Source organism: Panthera tigris, chromosome D4 (genome assembly GCF_018350195.1).
Source record: "Panthera tigris isolate Pti1 chromosome D4, P.tigris_Pti1_mat1.1, whole genome shotgun sequence".
Taxonomy (NCBI): Eukaryota; Metazoa; Chordata; class Mammalia; order Carnivora; family Felidae; genus Panthera; species Panthera tigris.
Window position 1 is genome coordinate 82861618 of NC_056672.1, and position 13353 is coordinate 82874970.

A 13353-nucleotide genomic window follows, 5' to 3' on the forward strand; every position below is an offset into this window, starting at 1 on the left:
GGGTACTCTTGTGACCTGTTCCTCTCTGGGGGTCACCCTGCCAGGCTTCCTGGGAGAAGGGTGGGACAAGGGAAGCTGCCACTTTGTCTTTTGGTCTCAAGACAGCCCCAGCTTCAACAGGGTAGGTGCAGCCAACATCTATTAGTACCTACTGTGTACCTGGCTGGTACTGAGCCCTTGACCACCTTAGAGTTGTGAGTCCTCACCTCAGCCCCATGAACACTATCACCCCTATTGTACAGAGGAAGAAACTGAGGCCAGAGACAGTCTCCCGGCTGGGTAACATGGGGGTCAGGGGGCGGGGGCAGTCACTGTGAGTGGGAGTCACCCAGGCAGACTGCTCAGAGAAGGCAGGGGGCAGGTGGGACCAGCTCCAGGTATGATGGGTCATCCTGCAGGAGGACTTGGAGTCTGGCTGTGGGAGCAGGTCCTGCCACCACTGATTCTGTGGCCACGGGTCCCTTCTTAGAGCTGGGCTGGGGGCCGAGGTGAGCAGCAGTGATGATGTGTTAGGGCTTTGCACCAGGGCGGGCCCTGAGCTGGAAGCCAGGTGAAGCAGGGGCCCAGGGGCTGCTAACCCTGCCCTGCTGCCCTCAGCCTGGCTCAAATGCTCCTGGGGCCAGAGGATGTGGCACAGCCCAGGAGGGAGGAGCGGGAGAGCAGCCTCCCTGGAGGAGGCAGGAAGCCAGTCCAGACGCAGGTGAGTGGAGGCAGGGCAGGGCTGCGTGAGAAGCCCTGGGACCCAGGGAGGCACAAGCTGTTCCCTGCTCTCTCCACCTTATGTGCCACTTCCGCTCAGGGCCCCACCTGGGTTGTCTGTCCGGGGGTGGTGGACCCACCATGAAAGGCCAGAGGTCTGGTTATTTCATTCTGGGGACGGGGGCTGTTGAACCTTCCAAAGCCCGTCATCTGCAGAATGGGGGACATAAGGCCCACCCCACAGGTGACAAGAGGGGTAAATGCAGTCCTGTGTGGTAGTCCCTGGGCCCAGCACACGGTAGGCACTCAGGAATGTCAGCTGTCTTCAGAGATGTTCAGGGAACCGTGGGACCGCAGAACCTGCTGCATGGAGATGATGTTTAAGCCCTTGAAGACCCCCCCCCCTCCCCACCCCAGGCAAAGAAAGAGATGAAAGACAGCGGGCTCAGAGGGAGGGGGAGACAGAGGCCGTCCTGCCTGCTCCAGGAAGACACAGCGGTGCTGCAGGGGGGAGGGGCGGGGCAGGCTGGGTACCACCACCGAAGGTCCACAGAACAGGGCGCTCAGCCCAGCCACCTGCTGCCCCAGTGCAGAAGCAGGGTTGCCAGGGAAGCAAGAAGGTGGCTCTGAGTTGGGCAGGCACTTGGTCTCTACAGCCTGCTTTTGCAGAGACCTCTGCCGCCTTCCAGGAGGTTCCTGCCTCCCCACCAACTAATCATATGCACTGGCAGGAGGAGAGGTCCAGGGGTGGGCACCCAGGAGTCCTTTCGGGTCTTCCCTCCTCCTGCTCCATACCCTCCCTCCCCACCACCCACTCTCTTTACTCTCCAGCCAGAGTAACTTTGCTTAGGTCCCCAGACACCCGTGGCTGACACCCCTCTATCCCTTTGCTCCAACTCTTGCCTCTGCCCACACTGCCCCCAACTGTTGTCTAGCCGGTGGACCTTCAAAATCTTCAAAACCCAGTTTGGATGACCCCGCTGCTGTGAACACTTCCTGTCCCCCCCCCCCCAGGGGCAGAATCATTCACTTCCTCATCTTACCCGGCCCCGGGACACGATGGATCACACAGGAACATGAGATGACTAAGAGAGCCTTCCCAAAAGACCTGGTGCTCCCCAGAGGCAGGAACAAGAGCACCTACTTCCCTTCTGAAAGGTGCCGGGAGGGAAAGGGACGCTTTCGTTGCATAAAAGCCACTGCCAAGCTGTGTGCCCCGGCATCTTTTTCTAACATGCACAGAGGCCTGAAGTGGACCAGGGGTGGCCGTAGGAGTAGTCAGGTTGGTCAGGACGATGGAGGTTTGAATGATGGCTCTACTCCCTCTTGGTGTGTGACCTCAGACAGGTCACCTCGCCCCCTCTGTATCTTGGTTTCTTCGGCTGTAATCTGGAGCTGCCACTTGCCGAAGAGGCTTTGAGAAGCAGATGGGAAGACAAAATGGACAGAGAAAGCCGGCGAAGCCCTGGGACAAGGTCTAGAGCAGAGGAGGCATTCCTAAGGTCTCAGCTGTGCTCAGCGGGGGAGGGAGGGCAAGAGAATCAGTGAGAGGGACCGGCCCCAGGGCCACCAGATGGACAGAGAGGAAAGGGCCAGTGCTCCAAAGTCGAGAGGACCCAGGTTTGAATCTGCCCCTGCAGGTCACTGACCAAGTCCCTCTCCTGGATTCTAACCCCTACCTCACAGGGCTGTGGTAGGGGCAGGGATATGAGGGATGGCACACAGTAGGTGCTCATTAAATGACTGCCCCCATCTGCCCAAGGTGGTTGAAGTGCCCCCATCTGCACGGCTGTAGTGGAACTGAGGCTGAAGCCCAGGAAGACCTAAGCATCTCCCAAGCCTCCTGGGTACCGCAAGGTCCCAGGTATGAGGTGGGGCCAAAAGGCTCCCTAACAGTGGCTGGTGTGCCCCAACTTTGGCCCCAGATTTTGAACCAAAGGTTATCTGACTGTCACCTCCATCCCAATCAGAGCATTGCACCACCCTCGACCACCCACACCCACCTGGGAGGTTCCGCTTTGGCCCCGGAACATAAATAGACAAAGGGAACTGGAAACTAATTGCAAAATTTATTCCAGGGCTGCAGGGGCTGGGGAGATTCTTAAGGGCACTTCTTGTTTTGGAGCTGTGGGTCTCTGGCCTTGGCAGGGGCACACATCACAGTGGGCAGGGGCAGGGACCAAGACAGGGCAGTGGAAGGCAGGGGAGCACGGATGCCCAGTCACCTCCCACTGGGCAGGCTCAGCACAAGCTGCAGTGGCAACATGAAAGCAGGAAAAACAGTGGACGCCCAGCCCCGGACAGAGGACAGCTAAGGCCACTCCCTAGTGCCTGGCCCTGGACCGTGTCTTTCAGGACATAGGGCAGGAGGCCAGGGAGCCGAAGCCCAGCTTCAAGGGTTTGCAGCAAGGGACCCAAGGGGATGAGGCCAACAAGGGAGGGGCTTATCAGCAATGTCCCCAAGCTAGAGACCCATACGCCCTCCTCAAGTTCACCCATATTCCCATACACAGACACTCTGGAGCTCATCACCCCCGACAGGGCACTCTGCTGTTCATCTGAGGAGGGGCAAGCAACAGCTCTTCTCCGGATTGAAGTGGGGGCTCAGAAACAGTGGTCTGGCACCGCCCATGGGGTACTTGGCATGCAGGAGTTTGGGGAGAAACCATGGGCTGTACTTGGTGCTAATCCCCAAATCCCAGCCTCAATCCTCAACTCTGTCCCCTGCCCTGGACATACATACCTTTCAAGGAGCATCTGGAAAGAAACAAAACCCCTAAGCCCACAAACCTCTTGACTACAGCCTTGCAGATACATACCAGCCCGGGCTGGCCAACTGTGGGTGGGGGGAGAACGTGGAGTGTGCCAAGCTTCTCCTCTGGTGGGAGAGGGGCAGAAAGACGATTGTAGTGAAACTGTTTTCAGATAGCGTGTCAGAGTTTCCCCTGCAGAAGTCAGATGGGGTAGAAGGGCTAGGGAGGAGGTCTGTGTCCTAACCTGTCCCCCCGGAGCCCTCTAGGCCCCACAGTGCCTGCCCAATTTTGCAAACTCAGTTACCCCTAGTTTGCAAAACAGAGGGCTTCCTTCCTGGTGTCTGGGAGGGGGTTCTGGAGACCCTCTCTTCTCCCCCAGTTGATGCCCGCTCAACCTCTCTCTGCTTCTGTTTCCTGGAGAGGGGGAAGGGATGACTTCTGACCCAAGGGACATGGAGGCCCGCCAGGGAATCCCGAACCTCCTCCCTGGACCTGTGCTCCGGATTCCGGACAGACAGCTGGGAGCAAGGGGAGGGGGAGGGGTGGTGAGCAGCTGCCTCCTTGGGACACTCGGAGTGGCAGGCAAGTGCCGGTGGGGCGGCCCTACCTCAGCCAGGCCCTGTCCACCCTCACCCACCTTCCCAAACACAGGGCTTCAGGGAGCCCAGGGGCAGGGGCTTACAGGGTGGGGGCTCCTGGATCGGCATAATAAAATAAACCATCTGGAGGGCCCCGGGGGTGGCTGGACCCCCACCCCGGCCCCGGGCCCAGCCCCACCCAGCCCAGGCTCAAGTCTGCTTGGCTTGCAGCATCTCGATGAGCAGGTTGTTGCGGGGCATCTCATTGCCCAGGTGCTTGTGGTACAGGTATTCCTTGGCCTGCATGCTCAGTGCCCGCACCTCCACCAGGCACAGCAGCAGCTGCTGGAACTTGTCCCCGCAGTGCGGGTAGTGGCACAGGGTGTAATCGAGCAAGGCGGCATTGGCCTTCTCCTGAGCATCCTTCACCAGGCTGTGGTTGTTCAGGAACTTCACATCTGCAAGGGGAGGAGCTCTGTCACGATCACCAGCCCGTCACATCATCAACGGTCACTGGCAACATGAGCGCCAACATCCCCATCAGCACCAAAGACGGGGCACTGCCGTCAACGATGCAGTCTTCCAATCGCCACGGCTGAGGAACACCGCCACTTTCATCAATCACCGATATTGACGGCCCCGGCTTTCTCCCAAACTCGGCCACTGCCACCATCATCAACCAAACTGCAGCCATTCCGGTCACTGCCATCATCGGCAGTCACCAACCCTGACCCCCGTCATTATCACAAACACGGCCACTGCCACCATCACCCACCCAACCACCATCACCTGTCACCATCATTACTGCCACTGTCATCATCACATTGGTCATGATGAACGCCCTCATCGTCTCCAAAACCACACCAACATCACCAGCTGTATCCCTGGGCGTGTTATTCGACTTCTCAATTTCCTACAGAACGGTGACAACAGCACCTAGTTCACAAGACTGTTGGGAGAATTTGGGGACTTGACAGGTGGAAAATGCTTGGAGGACAGCGTCCGGCACGTAACAAGACCAATTTGTTACCATTGCTATCTCTACTCTCACCCCACCATGATCAACACCATCCCCATCGCCGGGTCAAAACCTTCCCGTCGCCATCATCCCCATCGTGGCCACCATCAGCAACATCACCAGACAGGCACACTGTAATTGCAAGGGTCCCATCTCCCAGCCTCCAGGCACATGCACTGGTGGCCCTATTCTAGACAGCGACAGGCACTCCTGTGACCAATCAAGAAGCTCCAGAACCCCAAGGAGATTCTCTCCTGGGGCCCCTGGGGGGACATGGATGTTCACTGCAGCAGCATTTACGGAGGTGGCCTGGATGGCTGTGTGGTGGCCGCACCACAGGGAGTCCTGTGCAGTAGAAGTAATGGAGCAGACAGAAAAAATGGACAGATCTTTAAAAGCATAGGGCTAAGTGGAAAAAAGAGAAGGAAGATCCAGAATGAGATCTACAAGACAGAGCCATCTACATAAATTAAAAGTACTTGTACAGAGTGTGCACTTTACGTGAGAACAGGGACAAAACAAGGAATCCAGGTTAAACGTGAAGGCGTGGTTGCCTGTGGGAGGGACGGGAGGGCAGCCGGCTCTGCGTGGACCAGGGATCACTTGTGCCAGGGAAAGAGGGGTGTGACCGACGCCTCCTCCGCACCCAGTGGAGGTCCAGTGAAGACACAAAAAATAAAATGTCTCTGGAGTGAGGCCGATGGGGGTTCAAATCCTGGCCCCGCCATTTAGGAGCAGTGGCTTTGTGCCCTGTCCCCTCCTGGCCTGCAAGGTCTTCTTTTGCTATGAAAGGGGCGTGCCCACCTTGCAGGGGCCGGAGCTTGGGTCTGGGGGCCCGCACAGGGGCCTAGGCCCCCAGGGGCACCCAGAGAGGGTCCATTTCTTGTCACTAGAGTCCTCATCACTGCTTGGCAGGCCTCTTTCAGCTCCTGGGCAGCACCTCCAGCTGGTGACCTGCCTATTGGGTGAGGTTCAGCAGGAATCCACAGAACTGGTCCCCCATCCCCCAATCCAGCAGGGCCTTGCCTGGGATGTGGCGTCCAGTGGCTCAGAAAATGGTCATCCATCCACTTTCCCTCTGCCCCCATGACTACCAGCCCTACTGCTGCGGGGGAGTCGGGAGCCCAGCATGTGCAGCCCTTGGCCCTTCTAATCCCTCTTAACACCCACTGCGCCAGGAGGGCCTGATGCTCCTGGCAACCCTGATCCCCAGCCGCCCCCAGTGTGCCCGCTGAGGCCCATGTTGTCCAAAGTCGGATTTAGGGAAACCTGAGCTGGGCCCAGGGCGTATGGCAGGATCTGGCCCCAATCCTCCACCCCCATCCCTGGCTCCCTCATCTCCCTTCAGTAAGTGAGCCACAGTCATTTTCTTCCTCGCCTGCCCAGGATCGCCATTAGCCCATAAGGTGCCTCTGTGCCAATTAGAAAGAAGTTCCCTATTGTCCACAGAGACAGTATGGCAAGGGGCACACAAGCTGGATTTCAGCCCCTATTCACCCCCTGCCTAGGTGCCCTTGTGCAGTGAACAGCCTGTTCAACTGTACATTACAGCCCTGCTCCTTAGCCTGGACTCCTCCAGATACACTCAAAGGTCATGGGAAGCTCCGACCCCCTCCAAAGCTGACCTCCTAGGCATAAGAGGTGACTATTGGCCCCATCTCTATCCCAACCTCTCTTCATCCCATAGGGTCCTGTCTACCTTCACCTCCCACCACTCCTGAGGCTGGGCAATTCTCCTGACATTGTCTTCTGACCTGGGGGGTCCAGGGAAAAGTAGGGACCAGCTCAAGGCCACACAGCAGTAAGGGAGCCCAGAGGAAACATCTGGGGGTGGAGGAGGATGGGCTAGGATGCTGCAGTGGAGTCTGCAGTGGGAGGGGACTGGGAGGACCAGAGCCTTGGCTTTACCAGGATTTACTGTTCTCCACAGCCCCAGACCAGGGACAATGAGGTGGAGTGCAGGGGGTGGGTGCAGAGCAAGGACAGCTCTCAGGGACAGCCCCCATTCCTAGCTCTCTGCAGACTGGAGACCCCCGCTGCCCCCATGTGGTGGGCTACAGGGCTGGGGGAGAGAAGCAGTCACCAGTTGAGCCCCAATGACTACAGTATAAGTGCATCCGGTTTCCCAGGCGCCCGCTGGGCACCGTGCACTGGCTCAGTGAATCCCCACAGACACCCAGGCAGGCAGGAAAGGGCATCCCCCAGGCGCAGGGACAGTGGGCTGAGCCTGGGACACCCAGGAGATGCCCGAGTCTGGATTCGAACCCAGGTCTGCTGGCTCCAAAGTCCAGTGGGTAAGCACAGGCAGGGTCAAGCTTGGACATGGGTTCCTGAGAGACTGGACGTGAAAACTTTACATTTCATCCAATCCAGGGGTCCTGTCCAAGGGCCCTCATCTCTGGGATCCTAGGTTTCCCCAGACGGTCGACTCTGGACTCCATACTCACCTTTCTCCTCACCCTGGAGGGGACCATTGCCAAGTCATATGCCGTCTCCCACCTCCCCGCGCCTCCATCTAAAGGGACTGCTGTGAAGACCCTGCGGGATGATGGGTGTGACAGAGCCACCACCCCGCCAAACACCATGCCTTTCTCCCACTGGACACGGGAGCGGGGGTCACACAAACCTGGAGACACCCCCTTAACATGCCAGGGTTCCAATCCCAGCTCCACCACCAGCCCGGCGACCTTGGGCAAGGCCCTTCCCCTGAGCTGAGTTTCCTTGTCATCTGCAAGATGGGGCCAAACCAATCTCTGCCTCACAGGGCGCCCCAGGTCCGAACCTCATCTGTATGCCAGCTCTGGGCCCTGGGATGCCGCAGGTTGGAGACGGGTACGTGGGAGAAAAGCCTGGCGTGCTCCCCCCCAACCCCAGCCTGCGGTTCCAGTGATCCCAGAGGCGGAGGCTGGGAGGGGGGAGGTGGGAGGGGGCTGGGAGATGGCCCCCCCCCTCCACCTCAGAGAGCAGCCTGCTATAGCTCTGCGGAGCTGGGGGCCCCCGGTTCTCAGAAAAGCCCCCTTTTCACGGTTTAATTGAATATTTGAATAATCCTTTCATTCCTGCGAGGCATAAAGAATGTTGTCCCAATCGCGGTGACTCAGGCAGGCGCCCCCGCGCACAATGGCCCCTCGAGTGGGGCTGCTATTCAGGCCGCCTTTTGTTGGCGCGGAGCAGTGGGGAAATTGCAAACGCTTGAGGGAACGCTGTTGCCGCCGCCTCAATGGAAGTCAGGAAATCGAATGTTAGGTCAATCCATTAAGCTTCGATTAAGTCCTCTGCGGAACAATGCCAGCCGGGCCCATCTTCATAAACACCGTGATCGCCAGGAGAGAGGCACTAATTTTAATTAAACCTCCTTACCTGCCTCCACGCCTGCAGGGAGACAGCTATTTAGACGCCAAATGGCACCCTTGTGCGGAGGCAGGCGAGAAGGAGGCGCTGAGTGGGCTGGAGGCGGGGTGCGGTGGGGGACAGTCGTCACAGGGGCTCGGGCTGCCCAGCCCAGGGAGCCACCACCCCAAGGGTGACGCCCAGCACACCCGTTGGAGGTCTACGGGCAAGTGGCCATCCTGTCTGGGCTCCAGTTCCCTTGGGGACCTATTCCTGGTGGTCTGGGGCTGGAACAGGGGAGAAATCCCCTCCCACCTTCCCGACTCTGGGCAAATCTTCCCCCTCCTCTTGCCCAAACTTGTCTCCTTCACTCCAGCCCTGGGTCTAGCCTCTTGCAGGACTCCGGGCTGCCACCTGCCATCCCGCTCCCAGGCTGCAGTTGGAAGGACCTTGCTAAAATGCAAATGTGATCATGTTACTTCAGCTGAAAAGCCTTCCCAAGGTAAGGGTCAAGGTACTTGGCCTGGCATTGGAGGCCTCACACAGCTCCGTCCCTGCCCAACCCCCCAGCCTCCTCTCCACCCCCCTCCCTGCCCCACAGTCACACCAGACTTTCAGGATTCCCCATCCCTTTGCACAAGCTCTGGCTTCCGTCTGGAATGCCCTTGCTGCTGCTTGCTTTGTTTCACCTAGAACACTCCTACTCATACCTCAAGGCCCAGCTCAGAGGCCCCTCTTCCTCCGAAAAGCCTTTCTTGATATCTTAGGTGGGGTTGGTTCCTTTTCTTTGGCCCAACTCTGATCACACTGGACTGCTCAGTCTCCTTCTGGAACCCGGAACCTGTCGGCCAACAGCTTACCTGGCCTCTGTGGCTTACCTGGCCTCCTCTCCCACTGTCTTCCCAGGAGCTCAGGCAGGCCCAGGCACCGGGACCTCCTCCCCACCACCCATCCCAGACTCAGCCTCACTGGAGTTTGTTTCTGACTTGCTGGGCTGGGCATTTCCCCCACCCACCTCAGCCAGACCCTCATGCCTGTGACAAGGCACTGTGCCAGACACAGCACATGATAAAGATGGAGACTGGTTCATTCATTCACTTCATTCATTCCTTTGTTCATTTGCTCACTGATGGTAATGACGGTTAGAAGGAAAACAATACCCACACATTCCAAGGGGCCAGGCCACGCTCTGAGTACTTGGGGGGAATCCCCTCATTAAATCCTCATAGCAAATTAAGGATTATTATGACGGCCATCTTACAGATGGGAAAAATAGAGGCTCAGAGAGTAGGGTGACTTGCTCAAGGGCACACAGCCAGAGTCCAGATTTAGAATCCAGGTGGTCCGTCCCTAGTCCCCATCCCTAACTATTGTTCCACCCTGCCTCGCACATGCGCCCAGGTGCACACATGCATGCACATGCTCTCGCTCCTGAGTCCGGCCCCTCCAGCCTATGCCAGCCAAGCACTGCAGACAGTCCCCATCTCCCAGGCCTCAGCCACCTCCTCTGGAAAGCAGGATGAAGGCTGGCAAGAAGGAGGGGCCAGCACGCATGCTTCTGAACTCAGCCACTCACCTGGACCCAGGAAAAGAGGGCTGGGCTCAGCCTTGCTGTCCTTATACCCATACCAGGAGGAGTCCTGCATTAATCGCCCGGTAGAGGCCAGAGCCATGCTGGACTAGCAGTCCCCAGCACCCAGGGCTTTGTTGGGAAGAGGGGCCGAGGCTGCAGGGGTGTGCCTCAGGCCAGAGACATGGTGCCCTCTCCGCAGGAAGGCCTCTCCAAGGAGACTGATGGCTGGCATCCCACCTTCCACCCACCCCTCCTCTGGACCTCCCCAGGGGCCTCTTGATGGTCAGGTCAAGAACTGTCACCTCACAACAGCCCCTACACCGCCGCAGATCTCTAAATCCCTCTTGCCTCCAATCTCCCATCACTCGCCAATTACAGATTCTTTATACAACATGACCCATAAAAGCCCGCAAGCCTGTGAAAGTTCTTAGTCTGCACATGTGCGAAAACAAAGATACAGAAGCAAAGGCACCGACACGCACATACCTCCTGGGGTGTCCACACCCCCAACCACACGCAACCATGGCTTTGGACTGAGCCAGTTCCCAGAGCCTGGCAGCTCATAAAGACAAGGCTTGGAAGCAGGTACCACTGTGGGGAGAAAGGAAGGGGCTTCCCCCAGCCTGGCCTGGGCCCCTGAGGACCCTGCAAGGGCTCTAGGCCCCAGCTCCTCACTGGCAGCCCAAGATTCTGTCCCTACCTCGCACCTTAGCCATCCCCTACCAACCTGTGTAGCCTTACAGATAAGCCCTCCAGCTACCTGCCTGCTGTGCTGGAGTCGGGAGACCAGCCCAGGCAACCAGCCACAGGGCCACAGCCTGAGCGCTGGGCTTCCCACAATCACAATCAACGCTTCATTAATCACCACCCCCCACCCAGCTGACTCCTTCCCCTTGGCTTCCCCAACTCCCCCCACCCACTCTTGAGCAGGCCCTCCCTCACTGACTGGGGCCGATGTCATCTGCCACAAAAATGACATCCGAATCCTGCCTCCTCCCTGAATGACAAAGCATTCATGCCCCTCTGTTCTGACCTTCCATCCCATCTATACCTCTGCTGAAAGATCTATCCCTCCGGCAAGCTCCTACTCATCCTCCAAAACCCTGCTCAGATGTCCCTCTTCCAGGAAGCCTTCTAGGCAGAGCCCTTGCTCCCCACATGGGGTTCCCCATCTGTCTGTCCCCATCCTGACAGTGACAGTGCTAGCTGAAGGCCTCTCCTGGACTGGGAGCCACCAGACAGCAAGGACATGTCTATGTTCACAGCATTGCTGGACACAGGGAAGACGCTGGAGATGGCTTGTTAGGTGAAGGAGGATGGCAGGCCAGCCTGAGGAGAGCCCAGAGGAGGGTGGAGGCTGGGCGGGTCCAGAAGGCAGTGAGAGGGAGGCACCTGACTTGGGGAGTAGGTCTGGTGAGCTGGGCTCGCCCTCTGCCGCTTCTCTGCTTTATTTCCCTCCTTAGCACTGACCACAGTCTTCCAGGTGATACGTTCTACTAATCATTTCAGTGATTTCTATATCTCACTAATCACATTGTGCTTATTGTCTCTCCCCCAAGAGAAGGTCAGCTCTGTGACAATATGGATTTGGGATCTTTTCTGTTCACTCCATGTGCCCAGTGCCTTGCAGAGTGTGGATGGTCAGCAAGTGTTTGTAGAATGAATAAGTGAGTGAGTGAGTGAGTGAGTGAGTAAAGGGTCTGGGCCCCAAGGAACCCAGAGCCAGAATGTGGACCCCCTAGAGCAGGGAATCAGGGAAAACAGGGAGCCTGGGATGGCAGCCAGGGAACAGAAGCTCCTGAAATCACACAGGTGTTTCTGGAGGAGGGATGGGCACCTTCCTAGGGCAGCCAGGCAGGACTTCACGAATTCTCAGAAGGAGTCTGTATCCCACACGGGCAAATCTTAGACATTGTCTTGGTCCTCTGTACTTTCACACAGAGAAACTGAGGCCCGGAGAGGAAACAACCCCCATTTTAAGAGCCAGGCGTCGGGCCAGGTCCCTTCACACCCTTGTTCACGCCGAGAGGGGTCCGTGCCCCGCCAAGGCCGCCGGGGGCGCAGCCTCATGGAGGCCTCTCGACCCCTGGCCGGCCACCCGCCTGGCCCCCCGCGCCGCCCCGCGCCGGGCCTGCTCACCGAGGCTGAAGAGGATGAGGAATTTGAGGCAGACGAACTCCTGGCGGTCCAGCTGCAGCGCGTGTAACTGCAGCACCAGCTCCTGCGCCCGCAGCACCAGGCTGTGCAGCAGGGAGCCCGCCTGGGCGGCCACCGCGGTCAGCTCCACCTGGACGGACAGACGTCAGCGTCGGGAGGCGCGGGCCACAGGACGGGCCGGGGGTTCCGCGGGCCGTGGGCGGGAGGCTCGGACGAGGGACGGTGGGGGGAGGGGCGGGGCGGATGGGAGGCCCTGGGCGGGGTGGGCGGGAGTGCCCATCCTTGGCGCTGGGCCGGGGGTGGGGGGGGGGGGGGCGGCAACATATCCCCGCGCCCCAGGAGCCCTCCAAGCCCCAGTTCTCCCCACGCTGGGCCCAGCTTTCCCAGGTCTCCCCACGCTGCTGGGAGCTGAGGGCCTCGCGGCAGCAGAGCCAACACGGGGCAGGCGGGTGCAGGGGCAGAGCTGGCGGGTCCTTCGCACACAAAGAGCTGCCACCAGGCCCGTGGTACAAGAGGCTTTTGTGTTTTGAGTGATATCTGCAGCAAACGCCACGCGGCCGGGTGTGGGGCAGGGTCGGGGGCGGGTCCGCCTGGACGCACATGGGTTGCGCCACTGACTGCTCAGGGCCCCACACACGGCCACACGTGGACACCCAGACTGGGGATGTGGTCACACCTCAGCTCACGCTCGCTCACACACGCACACACCCGGACACACTCCCAGGGCGGTCTACCCACTTCATGAAGGGAACACGCACACACACACATGCCCTGGTATGGTCACGTCACAAGGTAACACGACAGACACGTGCCCGTGTACGAGTCTCCACTGACATGGTGACAGGCACATCTCAACAACCACACACTTACCTGTGTGGAGATTTTGTACAATAAAATACAGGCACACACACGCACACACATACACACACGCACGCGCACACTGGACATCCCCATGGCCTTCAGACGCTTCAGCCCGCACACATGCTGACATGGGCCAGTACAAACACACTCACACCTCAGACTCTCCTCAGTGCATTCACAGGTGACCTTCAAGTCACACCCTTGGGACCAGCACTCCCTGGCCCTGGATGTCCCGAGACTCTCAGGATAAGAACTGAGCTGGATGACTGAGGGCCTGGGTTACAGATAGGGGTTGGGGAGCAGGGCCTCAGCCTCCCCGCCCCCCACCCCTAGGGGGCCTGGCGGCCCACTCTTGCTCCTGTGGCCCCCTCAAGACTGATGCTC

The 13353-nt window shown here is 58.8% G+C and overlaps 1 protein-coding gene and 1 long non-coding RNA gene across 7 annotated transcripts in view; one reads left to right on the forward strand and one right to left on the reverse strand.

The window, feature by feature from the left end:
* The first annotated feature begins 3 nt into the window (after positions 1-3).
* Positions 4-5537, forward strand: LOC122233021. Its single transcript, XR_006210444.1, has 2 exons — positions 4-121; positions 4478-5537. It is a non-coding gene; the product is annotated as an uncharacterized LOC122233021 (long non-coding RNA).
* NR5A1 (nuclear receptor subfamily 5 group A member 1) overlaps positions 2746-13353 on the reverse strand; it is a 32538-nt gene continuing 21930 nt past the window's right edge. For all 6 annotated transcript variants that reach the window (XM_042963956.1, XM_042963959.1, XM_042963957.1 and 3 more), the window contains 2 exons: positions 12091-12238; positions 2746-4488 (listed from right to left, as the gene is read on the reverse strand). In XM_042963956.1, coding sequence (XP_042819890.1) covers positions 4241-4488; positions 12091-12238 — 396 coding nt within the window. In that variant the 3' untranslated portion in view covers positions 2746-4240. The remainder of the gene's footprint in view (positions 4489-12090; positions 12239-13353) is intronic.